This window comes from Brachyistius frenatus, unplaced genomic scaffold, assembly GCF_029030835.1.
Source record: "Brachyistius frenatus isolate BFR_SWC_R1_liver_20210118 unplaced genomic scaffold, ASM2903083v1 Contig_43, whole genome shotgun sequence".
NCBI lineage: Eukaryota > Metazoa > Chordata > Actinopteri > Embiotocidae > Brachyistius > Brachyistius frenatus.
In genome coordinates, this window is record NW_027210642.1 from 405,378 (window position 1) to 422,954 (window position 17,577).

The 17,577-nt window shown below is 44.5% G+C and overlaps 2 protein-coding genes across 8 annotated transcripts; both read left to right on the forward strand.

Moving 5' to 3' along the window:
- Nucleotides 1-190: 190 nt before the first annotated feature.
- On the forward strand, nucleotides 191-7,325 carry LOC138623315 (kelch-like protein 20). 6 transcript variants are annotated; one of them, XM_069702760.1, is made up of 11 exons: nucleotides 191-270; nucleotides 587-880; nucleotides 1,050-1,184; nucleotides 1,269-1,460; nucleotides 2,734-2,877; nucleotides 3,382-3,568; nucleotides 4,142-4,288; nucleotides 4,423-4,551; nucleotides 5,366-5,773; nucleotides 5,896-6,061; nucleotides 6,499-7,325. In XM_069702760.1, exons 2-11 carry the CDS (start codon nucleotides 608-610, stop codon nucleotides 6,653-6,655), a joined length of 1,938 nt encoding a protein of 645 aa, XP_069558861.1. In that variant the 5' UTR covers nucleotides 191-270; nucleotides 587-607; the 3' UTR covers nucleotides 6,656-7,325. The 6 variants fall into 6 exon arrangements, with proteins under 6 accessions (XP_069558861.1, XP_069558862.1, XP_069558860.1 ...); XM_069702761.1 differs by having other exon boundaries at nucleotides 204-880; nucleotides 5,366-5,542; nucleotides 5,627-5,773; XM_069702759.1 differs by having other exon boundaries at nucleotides 204-478.
- Nucleotides 7,326-8,464: 1,139 nt separating this feature from the next.
- uqcrc2a (ubiquinol-cytochrome c reductase core protein 2a) lies at nucleotides 8,465-15,548 on the forward strand. 2 transcript variants are annotated; one of them, XM_069702765.1, is made up of 14 exons: nucleotides 8,465-8,561; nucleotides 9,607-9,708; nucleotides 9,901-10,050; nucleotides 10,227-10,291; nucleotides 10,418-10,474; nucleotides 10,626-10,750; nucleotides 11,475-11,572; nucleotides 11,707-11,764; nucleotides 11,973-12,068; nucleotides 12,143-12,342; nucleotides 12,942-13,022; nucleotides 13,131-13,207; nucleotides 13,298-13,451; nucleotides 14,863-15,546. In XM_069702765.1, the coding sequence occupies exons 1-14, from the start codon at nucleotides 8,529-8,531 to the stop codon at nucleotides 14,944-14,946; spliced, it is 1,380 nt and encodes a 459-aa protein (XP_069558866.1). In that variant the 5' UTR covers nucleotides 8,465-8,528; the 3' UTR covers nucleotides 14,947-15,546. The 2 variants fall into 2 exon arrangements, with proteins under 2 accessions (XP_069558866.1, XP_069558865.1); XM_069702764.1 differs by lacking the exon at nucleotides 8,465-8,561 and adding an exon at nucleotides 8,840-8,970 and having other exon boundaries at nucleotides 14,863-15,548.
- The last annotated feature ends 2,029 nt before the right edge of the window (nucleotides 15,549-17,577 follow it).

The following is a 17,577-nucleotide window of genomic DNA, read 5'->3' on the forward strand; positions in this document are numbered from 1 at the left end:
TCGGTTACTGAACCTGAACTCAAAACGTAACTGAGAGAAAACAGAACAGAGAGAGAAACGAGATGCCGGAGATGTCAGCAACCTTGTGAAAAGCGAAGCAGGAAGTACTCGGAGGTGAATTCTCCTGGACGTAACAGCAAAAGGGGCGGGGCTTCCGGTGAGAGGCGTTAAGACCCTGCTGCACACTGCCGAGTGAAGCTGATTTGTGCGTCCGTGGGGGAGCAGTGTTTGCACTGTTTGCACTGTTGAAGTCACGATTATGTGTAACAGGTAATATGTTTCCGTTTAAGTGGTGCTGACAGCTGAACATCCCCCGTGTGCATTCTCTTGCGCGGACTGGGTAGTTGGACTCGGCGGGGAGCTGCTGGTTTGCGCCGCTACACCAGAGCTAAGCCTCATTAGTGAGGCAATCTCAGGTCCTCTCTGACTTGTTGTTGCTGCCGCGACTTTTGCAAATGTCGCACTCCAAATAGAGCCTGTACGTGCAGATTTTCTGAGGGTTTACATGGCCATATAATGCACAGATCGTTTTTCTGAAGTGGACAGTTGAAGTCAAAGTTCCTTGACTGTGTGTTTTGCCTCCCAGGCTCGCCCTGCAAAGTCGGATATGGCTGAAATAATCGACGTCAGCGTCGGTTCGTCGTTGCCCATCCTAATGAACGCCACCGTCCCGGCCCTGGAGTCCACTACCGCTGCAGCTCCAACCTATCTGATCCGGGAGGACTACCTGTTCGTGGAGACCAAGCACCCCAACACAGTCCTGCAGGGCCTCAACAGCCTGCGGCTCAACAACGCCTTCTGTGATGTGACTCTGTGCTGTGGAGGACAGGAGTTCCCCTGCCATCGCATTGTGCTGGCTTCTTTTAGCTCCTACTTCCAGGTAAACACACCTTTCCTCACACAGCTGTGTCAGGCACAACAGCCCCAGCTTCATGCTCATATATATATATATATATATATATATATATAGTGTGTGTGTGTGTGTGTGTGTGTGTGTGTGTGTGTGTGTGTGTGTGTGTGTGTGTGTTTACCTGCTTCCATCTCCTCAGGCCATGTTCTCCACTGACCTGATCGAGTCCAAACAGGAGCGTGTAGCCATCAACGGTGTAGAGCCTCAGATGGTTGGCATGTTGGTGACCTATGCCTACACATCGGAGGTCTTCATCTCCAAAGCCAACGTGCAGGTAAAGGGATCCTCTTGCACTGCTTCCCCACTGTTCACACCCTTCATACACGTGTGCTGGAAGCTCTTTTGCTCTTGGTCTCAGGCTCTGCTGGCAGCAGCCAACCTGCTGGACGTGATGGCCGTTCGAGAGGCCTGTTGTCGTTTTATGGAGCGTCAGATGGATGAGATGAACTGCGTGGGTATACACTGCTTTGCTGAGGCCCATTCCTGTAAGGTGCTGGAGAAGCGCAGCATGGACTACATTCTGGAGCACTTCGGCAGCGTTTGTCAGCAGGTGAGAGGCAGATGGAAACCTGTTCTCGCATTCTGTTTGCAGCAGCAGCAAAATGTCAATATGGGTGACAACATGGATAAAACCTTGGCTGTGGTACATGAAATTTTGTGTTACGATGCTGATTTTATATCGTGATGAAGGTGGATTGAATCGGAGCTGAATTTTTTTTGCCAACAGGTAAGTTGTCATACAAAGAGCTTTTCTTGGTGTAGTGGTGCATAGCAATACAAAAAAAAAAAAAAAAAGTAGCTTTATAGATTGAGAAAAGGTTCATATATAAGATTTGATGAAAAGAATATGTACAAAAAAAAAAACATCAGTGTACGCTAATGCAAACAATCACATTATAGACCGTATGTGTGATGTTGAAATGAGTCGATGTTGATGAGGCTCCAGTCGGGAAGCAGCTCCGTGTGGCGTGAGGTTTTAGTCCACGTAGAGCTCAGCCTCTTGTCGGAGGGGAGTGCGGCTTGTCGTCCGTGATCTTTCCTGCTCGCCTCCTGGAGGGACGACAGGTTGCAGCCAACCCCCCCTCTCAGCAGAGCGAATGATGCTCTGCAGTATCCCCTTTTCCTCGGCAGTGGCAGCAGCTTAATAGATGGTGATGGAGGGGGTGAGGTAAACTCAGCGATGTCAATGTAGCAGGCAGGTTGAACTTCAGCTGCTGCAGGAGGTTCATCCTCTGTTCTGAGGTCCTGGGTGATGATGATGCTCTTGAAATGGTAGGACTCCGGGGAGTCACACAGGCTGACCTGGAGTCCATATCCGCTGGTCTTAGTCTGAAACTAAATTCATTATTTGATGTGAAAATTGTTGATGAATTTAGTTTCCATCACTTCAGTTACAAATTGTTGCAGGGCTGATCGTCATATCGCCCGAAAACAAACAACCTCAAAAATCGAGAGGGTTGTCTCAGAAGTTTGAGTTGGCACCAACAATTCGCTCCTCGGTTCAGACGCGTAATTGGAACTGCGGCTTGTCAGAGCGTGCACCAGTATGACTAGTTGGGTTCATTTAGCCGGTGGTTTCTGGGAGGATCTCCTGCAAAAACTACTCACTGTCTGGAAATTACACCTAATCTCCCTCCTCACATGTCACCAGTGCCTCGCCAGGATAATCGAACCTGGCAGTGTTGAGTTTCATGTGTGAAAGGGGTTTAATAAAGATTATCTCCCTGTGTCACCTGTCAAATTTAAGGCCTATGAGTGATTAACTGTGAGTGAGTGCATGTATGTGTTCATGCTTAAATACCATATTCTTTTCCCCCTGCCAGGAGGAGTTCCTGTCTCTGTGTGTGGACAAACTGACAGAAATCATTGCCAGCGACGATCTCAATGTGCCCATCGAGGAGAAGGTGTTTGAAGCCGCCATGTTGTGGCTGAATAAATGTCCCTCTCGCAAGCAGAGCTTTGAAAAGGTCAGATTATTTGAGTTTGCACAAGCTAATGAATAGACGTGTGCTTTTTTGTGGATGTATTTTTAGTGTCGCAGAGTTTAGAGCAGTAGGCATGGAAGTGTATCCCACTACAAGTCCACTGGTTGAAAGTTAATGGTGCCGTGCTGTGAAAGAGCCCTTAAATCAGCAGCTGTTGGTCTTGAAGATGTTAATAAATCATGGATTACATGAAACCACAGCTACTTCGTGAGAGAGAGTCCCCTCGGACTTGTTGTCAGGACATCCATATTTTTGGTGAAACCTCATGACTTACCAGTGAGAGCTGACTGTAGAGCTCACTTGCTCCTGAGCTCCACCCGTGCCCGAGAGGCCGGTGCAGTAATCCACCCATGGAAACTAATGAGCCCTGGGTTTCAAATCCTCCTGTTGGTCTTAACCCACTTTACATTAGAGGTACCACGGCAGCAGATAAAATGAGCTGCCCAAGTTAACCCAGATTCCTCTCCTTTCGTTTGCTCCTCAAAGGTGCTCGAGCACATCCGCCTGCCTCTCATCAGCCCCTACTACCTCCACGACGTGATCGAGTCCGTGGACGTGGTGAAGGAGAATCAGGGCTGCCAGAGGCTCATCTCCGAGGCCAAGGACTACCTGCTGCTAAAGGACCGCCGCGCAGAGCTCTACTGCCCCCGAGCGAGGCCTCGCCGGTCCACAGGTGAACACTCTCACATCTGCCACCAAGAGATAATCATACCCATTTCCATCATGTGCAGCAGCTGTACAGCCGTCTCTGTCAGGCCAGTAGTTTCTTCTTGAGCTCTTCCAGGTGTTTTTTTTGTTGTTGTTGTTTTTTTGTGCCTTTGTGTCACTTTAGAGTAGCACTTGTTTCCAGTCATGTTTTGTTTCCTTTGTCGACTCGTATCCCTGTTTTCTGTTCTTACACTCTGTAAAGTGCTGACACAACTCTAGAGCTGAAATGTTTAGTCGATTAATCAATTAGACAATCAACAGAAATTTCATTTGCAACTATTTTCTGATTGACTAAAAGTAATTTTTAATCAAAAATAAAAATTCACAGCTTCCAGGTTCTCAAAAGTGAATTTTTTTTTGTTCTTCTATGACATCAAACCACATCTTATCTATTATACTTGTAGTTGGACAAAACAAAAGAAAAGTTTTTTTTTTTTTGGTAACGTTTTATTGAGCAAACAAACAATTGACTAATGGACCAGCAGGCCGCGGCTCACTCCTCCCCTGTTCCTTTCCTCCTTGTTGGCCATGGCAACAGGGACAGCGGCAGTGATAGTGACGGTCGGCGGGGAGGACGACAAGGTGGTGCTGCGCAGCGTCGAGAGCTTCGATCCTGTGACGAACCAGTGGAAGAATCTGGCCTGCCTTCCCTTCGCCGTGAGCAAACACGGGCTGGTCGTGTCAGGTGAGGTTCGGTAACGTTAACGCTCGATGACTGACTGGAGAAGACGCTCCTTCTCGTGTCCCCTCCGAGATGAATGAATGAATGAATGAACTTAATCGTCGTCCGTTTCCATTGACTCCCACCTCTCCCTGTAGATTCGACTCTGTATTTGGCCGGAGGGGAGTTTCCTGACGGCTCAGCCAGCAGAGAGATGTGGCGCTATGACCCCTGCTTTGACTCCTGGATGGAGATGGCGCCCATGAATGTAGCTCGCTCCGAGTTAGGTAAGGCACTATGTCGGCCCTTTCTTCTCTCACGCACTGATAACCTACATCACCACACATTACCTCGTTTTGTCTCGTGGGAACCTTATTGACTGTTTCTGTCTTTTTATTTCATGGTTAAAATCATATTTCAGCTGCACGCTGAAATTTCTCATTTGTAATCTTTCTTTTTTTTTATGCTGTCAGAAGTGAAGCTGCTGCACCCTGTCAGGAACTTACCAAACCATAACCTGACATTTTGTTTGCTTTCAAGGCCTTTTTTTTTTTTTTTACCAAGCCTTTCCTCACATTTCCACTGTATCTTAGAAAATGGGGTATTTTGGTCATACGTACTATTACACAGACTTCAGTGGTACAATGTCATAACTTTCACATGTGCAGGTTGATGGGAAAGTTTACAAACGATTTAGTATTGCACTCTTATGATACTGCATGACTCAAAATTATATAATTTTGATTGATTTTTTTTTTTTTTATCCCACACATTTCTCTGCCCTGTTTTTCCATCATCTTGTGTCATCCGTTTCCTTTTCTCATCAGTGTTTATGTTTGTTTTCAGACCCCGAGAGGTGGGTTTTCTTTTAACTGCTGAATTTTTGTGTTGTCCTGGTCAGTACAGATGCTGTAGAAACTTGGTGGACAAATGTACACGGCGCTGCTGACGACCCTTCAACTTTAGGATGTCCTCCTAAACACTGCTCAAATGTAGCACAAATGTGACTTTTCATGGGACATTAGATGCTCTCCTGTATGTTAGTGCTGACTAAATGACCATCGGGTAGATTAACTACCTCACTCCATCCTCTCCTCTCAGGCCTTGTGATGTTGGACGGCTTTGTTTACGCAGTGGGAGGGTGGGAGGGACGCTCTCGTCTCGACTCGGTGGAGTGTTACAACCCCCACACCAACGCCTGGCAGTTCACAGAGTCTGTAAAGATGGCCGTCACAAGTCCTGCTGTGGTGGCCCTGGATGGTCTGCTCTATGTTACTGGTAGGAAATGCAGGTTTCACACGGGCAGGTTTTTCTTTATACACATGCCGCCCTGCATGCTGACGTGCCTCCGTGTCCTGGCAGGAGGTGCCGTTCTCGAGGATGGTGACGGCACAGACCTCGCACAGGTGTACAACCCTAAAACCTTAGTGTGGACAGAGGTCGCCCCCATGCAGATCGCTCGCTCTGGTTCGGCTGCTTGTACACTCAAAGAAAAGATCTATGTCATAGGTAACAAACTTAATAGCACCGAGGCCAGAGCGGTGCTTTTTTTTTTTTTTTTTCCCCTCATTCTTCGCGGTCATTCATAAACAAAAGTCGTCTCCTTGGTTAAATGTCTTGTTTGTTTTCAGGTGGATGGCATGCCTCGACGGAGAACACGGATAAGGTGGAGTGTTACAATCCCAAGACCAACCAGTGGACCATGTGCGCCCCCATGAAGGAACGACGCTACCGGCCCGGTGCTGCTGTAGTGAATGGCAAAATCTATGTTCTGGGAGGAGAGGAGGGCTGGGACAGGTGAGGAGGGAAAGTGGCTTGTGCATTCAATAGCAGTCTAGTCATAGCAGGAACTTTTTCAGCAGCACACAAACTCATTTTAGGAGCTAACCAAGGTTTCATTTTAGTGCCTCGTATGGTCTATGAGTACTTTACATTATCTTAAGAATTATTGATGCACTTTGTAGACATTAAATTGTTAAATACAAATGCTGCAGCTGCCACAACTTAAACAACTATTCTGAATAGATTTAAGGTCAAATCAAACGAGTCGATTCACTGTTGTTACGTAGCCTTGATAGTCAAGCAACTACAAAGACTAATGTGAAATCAGACCAGGGGCTTTTAATTCCTGATTTGGTTCTTGTGACTATAAAAACAGGAGGGAAAACATATTTACACCTTTTTACAGTTGTTGAATTTCCAGTTGTTTAATGCTGATCACCCTTGACTTGCAGATATCACGACACTATCGAGAGATATTGTGACGACACCGACATATGGGAGATTGTCGGGGAGATGCCCACCAGTCGCAGCTGGCTCAGCTGTGTGTCTCTCCAGCTGAGGAAGGACATTCACGTGACCAGCTGTCCCGGAACGCCAAATGAGAACTGAGCGAGGACGTCGAGTCTTTAACGGTTAGGATTTGCACCTTCCATGGCGAAGGTGCACTGCAAAGCTCAGAGCTGCGAAGGCCAGCGAACTGAGAACTGAAAGCCTGGAATAGGCACCGAGCTGTTTGAGCTGTTACTGGTGACAAAAAGTATTTGGTCCTAGTTGGTGTCGACTCGGTGTCAGTCACTAGGGTCCCTCTTGACAAAGGACACGCCATAAACTCGCGTGATCTCAAGTTACTGTGATCGACGACTGAGACAGCAGCCTGAACTCACACTCTGTATGATGTGAACATGTTTAGGGTATTAATGTTCGAGCACTTCAGTCTGAAGATTTCCGCAGCCAACATAGTGTATTTTTGTATTGTTATGTGATGTTTTTATTGGGATGTGGCTAGCTGGGAGAATGACCTTTTCAAAATGAGTGAACATTTTGTTTTGTCACCAAAAGCTCTTTGGGCCAAAGAATCCACTTGAGACTATTTTTAAAGGTTACCTGTGAAAAAGATGCGTATATGTGAGCAGTGTTTTGTAATTAAACTTTGTACGTTCTTTACTACATGTAAGATGTTGATACTGCTGGTAGTAAATGTAGTAAAGTATTATTTTTGAAATGTAAAGCTTTTCAGTGAAAGTGGAGTTGGGTTGAAATAAAGCTGTTTAATACTTTACTGGGAATGCTGGTGAGGGCTTTTTTTCCCCCCCAGTTTAACAAAGTAGTGTGAAGACAACAAAACAGCTGGAATGTATTGACAGCCAGCGGGGTGACAAGTAGTCTTAATCTTGACGGTGTTTGATTAACACACATTGCTGGTTAGACGATATCATACAAGTAAATGAGAGCACCGGTATTATGCTGCTAAAATGAACAATTGCATTGGTTTTGTATGTCTTTCATTGTATATAAACTTACCAGTTTATCTCTTTTTTTGTAGCTGGAAGCGACATATTTACTTGTATGACATTGACGTTGACCAGCAATGAGACCAAATGGCACAGGAGTCAATGTGGGTGGGTCATTCAATTTGTTTATTTTGCAGTGGGACACAAGTCTGATTTCAGGAAGATGGATAGAGGGATTGTTACCGCTTGCTCCTACCACAGCATGAAAATCCTGTTCTACAGCAAGGTTACTGCGCTGGCCTGAACAATTTAACATTGTAGTTCTTATCATGACCATCTAGTCAGATAATCCTAATACAATACATTTATATAGAATATATTAGAATCAATATATAATATTATCAATTATATTTGAACAGTCCACCTTTTTACAATATGTACAACATCTACACAGTTATACCACAACAGGAATGGATTCCTGTCAAAAGAAAAGATGTCATGCAATAAACGGCCATAGGGAAAATGATCATATAGACAGTCCTCTGCTGCCATCATCTGGAGTCCTATAGTAAATATAGGCGTGCTGATCAAGACCAAATTAACATCCTTTAGCCCTCAACAGGGAAGTTTTTTTTAAAATCAGTTTTAATCCTTAAATTGACGATCTTCGGAGAGCTGCTGTCTGCTTTCATGGGCGTGTGTGTTTCTAAGTTAATTAATTGACTATTAAAGGTGCGCTAGAGACTTCTATACACTCCCACTTTGTTTTGTCATTTCGCAATGCTGTTCGGGAAATGTTTCAATCCTGATTAACCTTGTATAAATAATCTTCGTTGTATTATTATTATTATTATTATTATAATTAACGAGTTTATGATAGTTTGTAATAACGTTGAAAAGTCCTGTCATCGTTTGTCTTAACACGTTAAATCATCTTTGATCGGCGCACTGGATTATGGGTAAAACGTCAAACCCGCCTCGCCGCCATACTCGTCTTTCTGCGCCGGGGCTGAAGGAGAGATTCAGGAGTCATGAGAGGAATCCGGTCTCTGAATAATTTCTCCGTGAGTCCCGTGTTTTCTGGGGTTGTTGTTTTTTTTATGCGAGCGGCGTGACCCGCCGGATGTTTTGGTCTCTGCTCGTCCTGCTTGTAAAAACGGGTCGAAAGCAGGACGCAGCCCGAGACGTTAGCCCAGCCGGGCTAGTTATCCTGCTAGGTTGGCCGGCTAATTCAAGGTTTACCTCAATTAAAACCGTCTGACATGTTTCACAGCCGAGTTAGGGTAACGCCTTCCCCCCCACACACACACACACCCCTTGGATCATCCACACGTCCTTAAAGACATAAAAAATACAGCTTGTGTGCGTCGTAAAATAGCTTGTTGATTCGGCTTCGCTTTAGCTGCTTCGTGCTGGATGCAACCTGAAGGTCATCTCTGGACTCCCCGCTGTGTTGGATCAAAACAACACCTTGTATGTAACGTGGTCATAATGTGGTGACGTGCAGATTATTACAAGTAAAAAGACATCTTTTTTTTTTTTTTTTTTTTAATCTTCAGGGACGCTCGGACAGCTGGCTGCTAAATGGTTATGCTGAATATTTATGTAAAACCTAATCATGAGTTGAATTGTTTATCTGGGTAATATATGATCGTTACATCAGATCACCTGAAGAGGAAAAACAAGTATCCCGTAATATATAAGTAAATAGAGGAACACAGTTGTGTACATTCCCAGTTTGTTGATCAGATGGTGAATTTATGACCCTTTTTGGGAAGATGGGTTGGTAATCACTGAGTTATTGTAGGTGCCAGCAGCTGTTGTGTAACATTAGAGGTCATGTTAATCTTCCTTGGGTTCAGGTTTGTCCAATGTAATGTCAGCCTGCTTTTATGGGAGCACTTGCACTTGGTGTAAACCGTCTGGACCCTCGTGTTTACTTTATTTGAAGCTGCATCTCTCTTACAAAGACACCTTGTTATGTTAAGTCAAGGATCGGGGATTTAGTTCAGCGCTTTCTTTTCCTGGCTAACTTTTACGAGAACAGGGATGCGCTGAGGAAACAAGCTGCCGGAGGTTTGATTTAGTGTCCCCCCCTGCTTCCTACAGAAACGTTGCTATGCGGCTGCCAGGAGGAGTGAAGCTCTGACTGAACCGGTCGCAGCCCGGCGTCCCTCAGCAGCTGCACCTACCCCTCCCCAAAATGTCCAGGTAGGGGCTGCTCTCAAGCACGCAGGAGCAGGTTTTTCCGTATTCACTGGAATATATTGTAGACGTGTAATCAGAAAAACATGTACAGCAAGTAAATCTCTGGCTCCTTTCCATTCATTTGATCGCGCATGAAGGCATTTTTTTTTTTTTTTTTTTTCCGGCCTCCGGTAACATTTTCTTTTGCTGCTCCAGGTGTCCAGGCTCCCAAACGGCCTGGTGATAGCATCGCTGGAGAACTACTCCCCCATGTCAAGTGTCAGTGTGTTTGTGAAAGCCGGGAGTCGCTACGAGGCCGTGGAAAACCAGGGTGTTACTCACGTGTTACGACTGGCAGCAAACCTGGTAATTTTGAGTTTGTGAAAGTGCGATTCCTTCAGGAAACCCATGTGCCATTGCATGCAAGAGCTCAATTCGTTGTGTTCATGAGTGTGTTCAGTTGGTTTTTTTTTGTGGTTTTTTTTATGGTTCCTGTGTAGCAGAGATGTGACAAACTAAAGCGAGTGACTTTGTTTTTATAGACCACAAAAGGTGCGTCTGCCTTCAAGATCTGTCGCGGTGTGGAAGCGGTCGGGGGCAGCCTGAGGTCAGCGAGTTTACTCTGCGCACGCTCACACTGACAGTTGCTTCTTTTCGTTGTCAGCAGTAGATACTGGTGTAAAAATAGCGCACCACACTGAACCAAATGTGTCGTCATTTGTTTTACACGCAGTGTGACATCATCAAGAGAATCGATGGTCTACACTGCAGACTGTTTGAGAGATGACCTGTGAGTGCTCCCATCTTCATGTCAAGCCTGTGAAACTGTTTGTTGGTGTTCCCGTTTTTTGGGTTTTTTTTTGTGTGTGTGTGTTTTATTAAAACTCCTCGAAGATCATGTCGATGTTTCGGTGCATCATCGCTGTTCTGTCTCTGTTCAGGGATTCATTATTGGGGTTCCTGGTCAACGTGACCACAGCTCAGGAGTTCCGGCCGTGGGAGGTAGACGACCTGACGTCCAGGGTGAAGATTGACAGAGCCCTGGCTCAGCAGTGTCCTCAGATAGGTGAGAACCAGAAACAAAAGTTCAGCTCTGAATTGCCCGCATTTGGTTGTGGAAAAAGTGATTGTTGATCTTTGGAGCCAAACGTAGACTGTTTTAATAGAAGTTTAATCGTGAAGTCCCTCATCGGTTCCTAAAGAGTGGTTTGAGGAGACGCTGGCAGCGCCTGACTCGGCTTATCAAAAAAAAAAAAAAAGGGGCATAGGGGTGGTGCATGGGTGGATTTGTGGCAGATGAATATGTGGAGAGTCTCTGTCTGTACGAGTCTGGCTGATAGTCAGATCCCTGTTGGCATCTCTGACGGTACCAACCTGTCACTCATGGCAATCCCGGTTTTAATAATGTGTAACATTTGTAACAAATAGCTCGTTTTTAATCACCCATCTATGCCTTTTCTTCTGCTTATCTGGGTCCAGGTCATATCATATTTAAATAATTAGGTCATTAAAAGTTATCGCTGTGTTCTGCCGTGAAGTACCGATGAAATGTGGTCTTGTTGTCGTAAATAACACTCGGCTGTATTGTCTCGTAATGGACTTCTGCTCCTCTGTGATCGTAACCAGGTGTTAACTTTTATTCAGTGTGCTTTTGAAAAGGTCTTTAAAAGTCTTTTAACTTAATGGAGCGTGTTTTTGGATGGATTGGATCTGTGTTTAAAGTATTCATTGTGGTGTGTTTGTGCTCCGCGGCCGAAACTTAACAGGTACTTTTCTATTTTGTCCCGTAGGTGTAATTGAGAAGTTGCATGAAGCTGCGTACAAAAACGCTCTGTCCAACTCTCTGTACTGCCCCGACTACATGGTCGGTCGTGTCTCCTGTCAACAGGTATGAATGTGTGATTTGTCTTGAAGGGAGCACGGCTGCACTTCATAAATGTGTAATTCAACCATCCAAGGCCATTATTTTGGTACTCTGTGTGGTTCTTAAATTCTTCTCCTACTCCTTATCCTTCCTTGTAGCTCCAGTCGTTTGTTGAGGACAATTTCACTACGGGCAGGATGGCTCTTGTAGGACTAGGTGAGTGTTGTCTTGTCTGCGCTGCTTCATCACTGCTCTCTTTTTTTTTTTTTTGTCCTTCTGGCTTTCCTTATCAAGGCTGTATTTCCTAATAGATACTTAACCCTCTCAATCCGTAGCAGTCGGGTTGATGTGTGTGCGAGATTATATTTTGTTACAGACGCTGGCGTGTGAAAAGTGTGTTAATCTGTCTCGTGCACGCATCCAGGTGTAAAGCACTCCATCCTGAGGCAGGTGGGCGAGGGACTCCTGAGTGTCCGCAGCGGTGCCGGAGCTCCTGTGGTTAAATCCGTGTACCGTGGAGGTAAAAGCTCGTGCTGAACACTCTTTTAAAGATTTCGCCACCGCTTCGTTGTCGTGACGGTGCTTTGCGTGCAGGTGAGCTGCGCGTGCAGAACAACGACGACCTGGTCCACGCACTGATCGCCAGCGAGGGCGGTGTGATGGGTAGTGCTGAGGCTAATGCCTTCAGTGTGCTGCAAAGGATCCTGGGAGCTGGTCCACATGTAAAGAGGGGCTCCAGCCTCACCAGCAAACTGAGCCAGGGCATTGCCAAAGCTACCACACAGCCATTTGATGTAAGTTAAAAAAAAAAAAAAAAAAACCCAGGACAATTACCTTGCTGGCATGAATATAAGACAAGAAAAAGTAAATGGGGATCGTCTGCTGTTGGCAGAGTGGAGAAAGCACCAGTATTATCCAGTCTTCTACAGTGTGTTGCATTATGGGTTGTTTGTAGCCTTAATCAGCCAGGCTACAGAGTGTTTTAAAGCTTTCCGAGTTTGTCTGAACTGTTCGCGCAGTTATGTTACAAAAGAGGAAATACAATTCGTAATTGCTGAAAACGAGTTCACAGCATCTCTTCACGTCGTCAACGCAGAAAGAAGGTCGAAGAAAACCTGTCGAACAGCCAAGAAATGCAGCCTGAAAAATGTTTAACTTTCAAAGAAAATGATTCTGACGGCATCATTGACTACAAGCATGGTTACCATTCTACTTATAGAAAAGAATAAGCTTCAATGATACTTGGATTAATTGTGTCTTTGGGAAAATTTCCCAGAAGAACTCGGGTAAAAGTTTCAATTTAAAAAGTAAATAACAGCTCTTTGAAAAGGGAGGTTGTCTGTATTTTTTTGGTCTTCACTTAATGTCAGGTGACCTCTGCTTTGCCTTTCAGGCCACTGCCTTCAATGCCTCGTACTCCGACTCCGGCCTCTTTGGCGTCTATACTATTGCACAAGCTGACTCGGCAGGAGAGGTGATTGCCCGGTTTTCTGTCTTGTCACTTCATCTTAAAACGTGTGGAAATTCAACTTGAATCTCTGTCGCGCTGAACTCCCTGTCCTTGTTGCCTTTCCTCGTGCAGGTGATCAGAGCTGCCATTGCTCAAGTGAGAGGCGTGGCGGAGGGAAGCGTGTCCGAGGCCGACATCACCAGAGCAAAGTGAGTTCACGAGGAAGAAGGCAGTTGTGCAGCAGATACAGATATTACAGGCGTAGCTCTGATTGGTCTGTGTTTGACGTCTCCGCGTAGGAACCAAGTGAAAGCAGAGTATCTGATGTCAATAGAGAGCTCTGAGGGTCTGCTGGAGGAGATCGGTGCCCAGGCGCTGGCCAGTGGAGCGTACCATGTCCCTGACACCGTCCTCCAGGCTATAGATGCTGTCACCCTTAACGACGTGGTCAAGGTGAGTGTCTTCACTCAGAGGCGGCAACAGGAAAGTCTTTCCTTAGATTATAATCGCCAGTCATCTCCAAGTAAATTCGATTCTATTATTTACATCCACCGCTGTCGCAGCAAACGCCTACTGTGCGTGTGTATCTGTATGTGTGTTTATCTGTATGTGTGTGTATGTGAGAATGAACTGTTACAGTCAGTGTGTGTGTGTGTGTGTGTGTGTGTGTGTGTGTGTGTGTGTGTGTGTGTGTGTGTGTGTGTGTGTGTGTGTGTGCTGTCAGGCTGACACTTCAAGTTCAAGCCAGTGCTAACTAACATTTGATCGGCGCTATTCAAACCAACCAACGCTGCATAGCCATTTGTTTTCTGTGTCTCTGCTGCCTCGTTTAACTTCAGATTTGTTGTCATGGTAATATTGCTGTGGAACTGCTGCATTCAGAAAAGGCAGACTCACCTTTATCCACAATTTTTACACCCTGATTTTCCTATCTGTTATGGAGAAACGGTCTGGAATCATAGTGATTCAGTTATGGCTCACCAGTTTCCTCCATATTTTTCATGAACAAAGTCTACAATGATTTAGTTTTATTAAGGTGCGATAGGTCATGTTGACGATGCATTTTTCCAAGGCCACCAGCTGATATATACCGCATGGTCTGTTTAGTTTGTACACTGAGTTTTCAGTTTTGTTATAGTCGAACTGTCTTTCAAATACTGAATGGAACGTGACAGTTTGTAGTGTTTATTCAAGGGTGGATCTAAAAGTCCAGAGTCTGCGCCCGTTGCTCACAAATGGAGTGCGGCGCTGTGATGTGTACAGAGAAGCGGGAAACTGTAGCACCTGTGTTACAAATGTTTTTGTGGCATGTGCGTAGTTGTGATTTCACAATGGGCATTAAATTTAAGCAGAGAAACGTCAAACCTTTTGTTAGACTCGGAAAATTGGCAACGGAGAAAGGCTTCAGAAAGCCTACTGCGGTGAAGTAATGAGCCCGGAGAGGTCTGCAACTTCTTTCCGTACTCCAAAATTTTGACACAAATTCTCATGTGCTCTCTCGGGTCCATGAAGCACGCACATGCCAGTGGTCACAACAGTGCTTCTAATTCGAGTGCGCACGTCACGGTGCTGCGCAAACAGCAGCAGTCTGGAAACTTTTTGATGCCAATTGTGTGTTCCTGTTTGAACATGTGTGCCAAAATAATACAGAAAAATGCAAAGTTGTTAATTCACGCACGCTTGTTTACTGATCTATTTGTTTTGTTTGTTTTACGACTGCCAGTGGTTTTGTGTCCTGTTTGAGCTGCAACGTGGTTTTGAAAGAACACTAAAAAATATTGTGATTTATTATGAAGTATTACTCATCAGATAACTCCAGGAACTCGCCCGTGAACTGAAGAGTTTCTCTGTCTTTTGTTTACAGGCAGCGAACAAATTTGTGGATGGCAAGAAGACCATGGCAGCAAGTGGACACCTCATTAATACACCATTTGTGGATGAAGTATGAGAATAACGCACGAGAACTGTTTATTCTAACCTGGGTATGTTATGCCTGGCTGCTTAAAAAAAGGAAAGAGGACCTCCGAGCCGCAGCCTCCTGCAGCAATTCATTGAATGTCACCAATCATTCATAGTCTGTCCTGCTTTACGTGTAGGCACCAACAGGAAGCTACAGAATCATAATGCAACTCTTCATCAGGGGGATTTTGTCAATTTAACTGTATATCTATGTAAATTAAAAAATAATGACAATAACAATGGTCGGTTGTTGCTTCAATTTTGCATCTTGGAATTAATTGAGAGTAAAGTCCAAGTTTGTGTGTTGAGTGCGAGTGTGGGCTGATGGTTGAAAAAGATGCTCTGCATTAAATTACCGAATCCACACCAACTTCAGGGAGTGCTTGCTTTCGGATGACATCAACACTACAGTATAGGTATGACAAAGCATCATTTTACTCATCCACCAGTGGGGGGACCCAAAAGCACAAACATTAGTTCATGCCTGAGTTTAGTAACATTTAAACTTGCCTTAAATCCAAATTGCTTTTTTTTAAAAAATTTTTTTTATTCACGCAAACCCATTTTTTGTTGTCCAGCCAGCAATTTACAGGCCAGTAATAACTTCAGTTAATGTGGTAATATCAGCAAAATGTCGATAAAGTCTGAAGTAGTCATCATGAATGGGTCCATTTCATTGTGACATTTTTCCCTTTTAGTGTTGGATCTTTATTAGTTATTTAATCAGCACAATTTGAATGCTGCAACAGGTAGATCTTGAGTTACTTTGGTAATATTTAACTCTTAAGTAGTAACAAGGCAACATTTCTAATTAGTGGATCATAAGTTTTGTATGTTAAATATGAACTGGTTGAGTGTTGTAACTGTCATAAATGGTGGAGTCAAAATTACAATATTTTCCTCCTAAATGTACTCGATACACCATATGCAAATAAACATAATTAAGTGTTATGTATCCCACAATTGTGGAATACTTGAGTCAGTAAACTCGGTTTTCACCACTGAGATTCAAATTAAGAAAATCTTTTGGTTGGAAAGGTCCGTCAGGCTGTCTGGCCCTCGGTGTCCCCCCAAGCTGACCTACCATTTCCTGTGTTGTTGTTTACTCTGTCCAGCACACACAGCAGACTACACATGACACCCTCAGTATTTGCTTGGAGTGCACCTATCGGCTGGAATAGTACAACCATCTTGAATGTTTCAGTCATTGTCTGTTTAAATATAGCTTAAGGCTTTAGGTAAGGAATGCATTTTATTTCTGAATAATGTTTTCTGTCCATAAACAATTACAGAAATATCAGAAAATCTGATTTCTGCAGCCTGAGGCGATGAATTCAAATGCTTCATCAACAGTCCCAAATTAGGTTGTCTTACATTTGAGAAGCTGGAATGAGCAAATGTTTGGTATTTCTGCTCAACAGCCTTTATGAGCAGAAATACGTGTCCTGTGACCTCAATCAAGTATCAGCATAATAGTCTTGAAAATATATTTTTTGTTGAGTTGGCTGAAAATGCTGGGCCCAACTATGTTTATATACCAATGTAATCAAGCAAAGAATCATTAAGATAACATAAAATAAGACTTTATTAATCCCACAATGGGGACATTTATGTCACAGCAGCATAGAAACACAGGACAAAAAAGGGAAGCAGAAAACAAGACAAACAAATGACGAAATACGCATATAATCAATATAAGATTAAAAAAAAAAAAAAGTATAAAACAAAGACTAATGTATGAATTTATATATCACCTATCAAACAAATCAAATGTAATAAAAAAAAAAGGGCTTTACAGGCGACTGACAAAATGTAAAACATTAAAAATTATGGTGCAAAAACTAAACGCAATTAATCACATAATTAAACACACTTTTGGGACTTGTGGCCCCTGCTGTCTACGAGCTGGGGTGATTTAAGGTTGCTGGTCACCGCCTCATGGCAGGGCTTTAAATGCGCCACCGGCACATCACTGATATTTCAATTAATTTAATTCCCCCCCCCCCCCCAAAAAAAAAAAAAAAAAAACCAAAGCGATTCAGGACAAGAGCCCCAATTTATTTAATTTTTTTTTTTTTTTTTAACAAAGTATCGCGAGAACAGAGGGAATGACTCCCCTCCTGAACGTGAGCTGTGTGTGTGTGTGTGTGAGCATTTGTGTGTGTGTGTGACGCTGCGTGGGGGTGTCCGCCTGATGTCATTTGGCAGAAGGGGGAGGCTGAGCTAGCGGTGGGCATACGGGTGGGAAGCACAACAATACCGTTCCCATTTTACCGTCCAGATTTATTATTATTTTTTTTTTTTTGGGGGGGCTTTTCGGGAGCGTCGCCTGTGGCCCGAAGCACGCCGCGCTTTTGAGGAGCCCCGCGCTTTCAGTCTGTCGCCGCGGTCCGGAGCGGGCGCACAGGAGGGGAAGGGCTGGCTGGCTAAACGGACCGAAAGTACCAGATGCTATTCCAGCGGAGAAGGAGGAGAACGGGCTCGCTTCAGCAGGAGACGGTGATGGGTTCTCGTTTTCCCGACGGGTAACGCTGAAACCTCCGCCAGAAAACACGGGATACTGCGAAGCGAGGAGAGAGAGAGAGAGAGAGGGGGTGGGGAGGGAGGTGTGGGGGGTGGG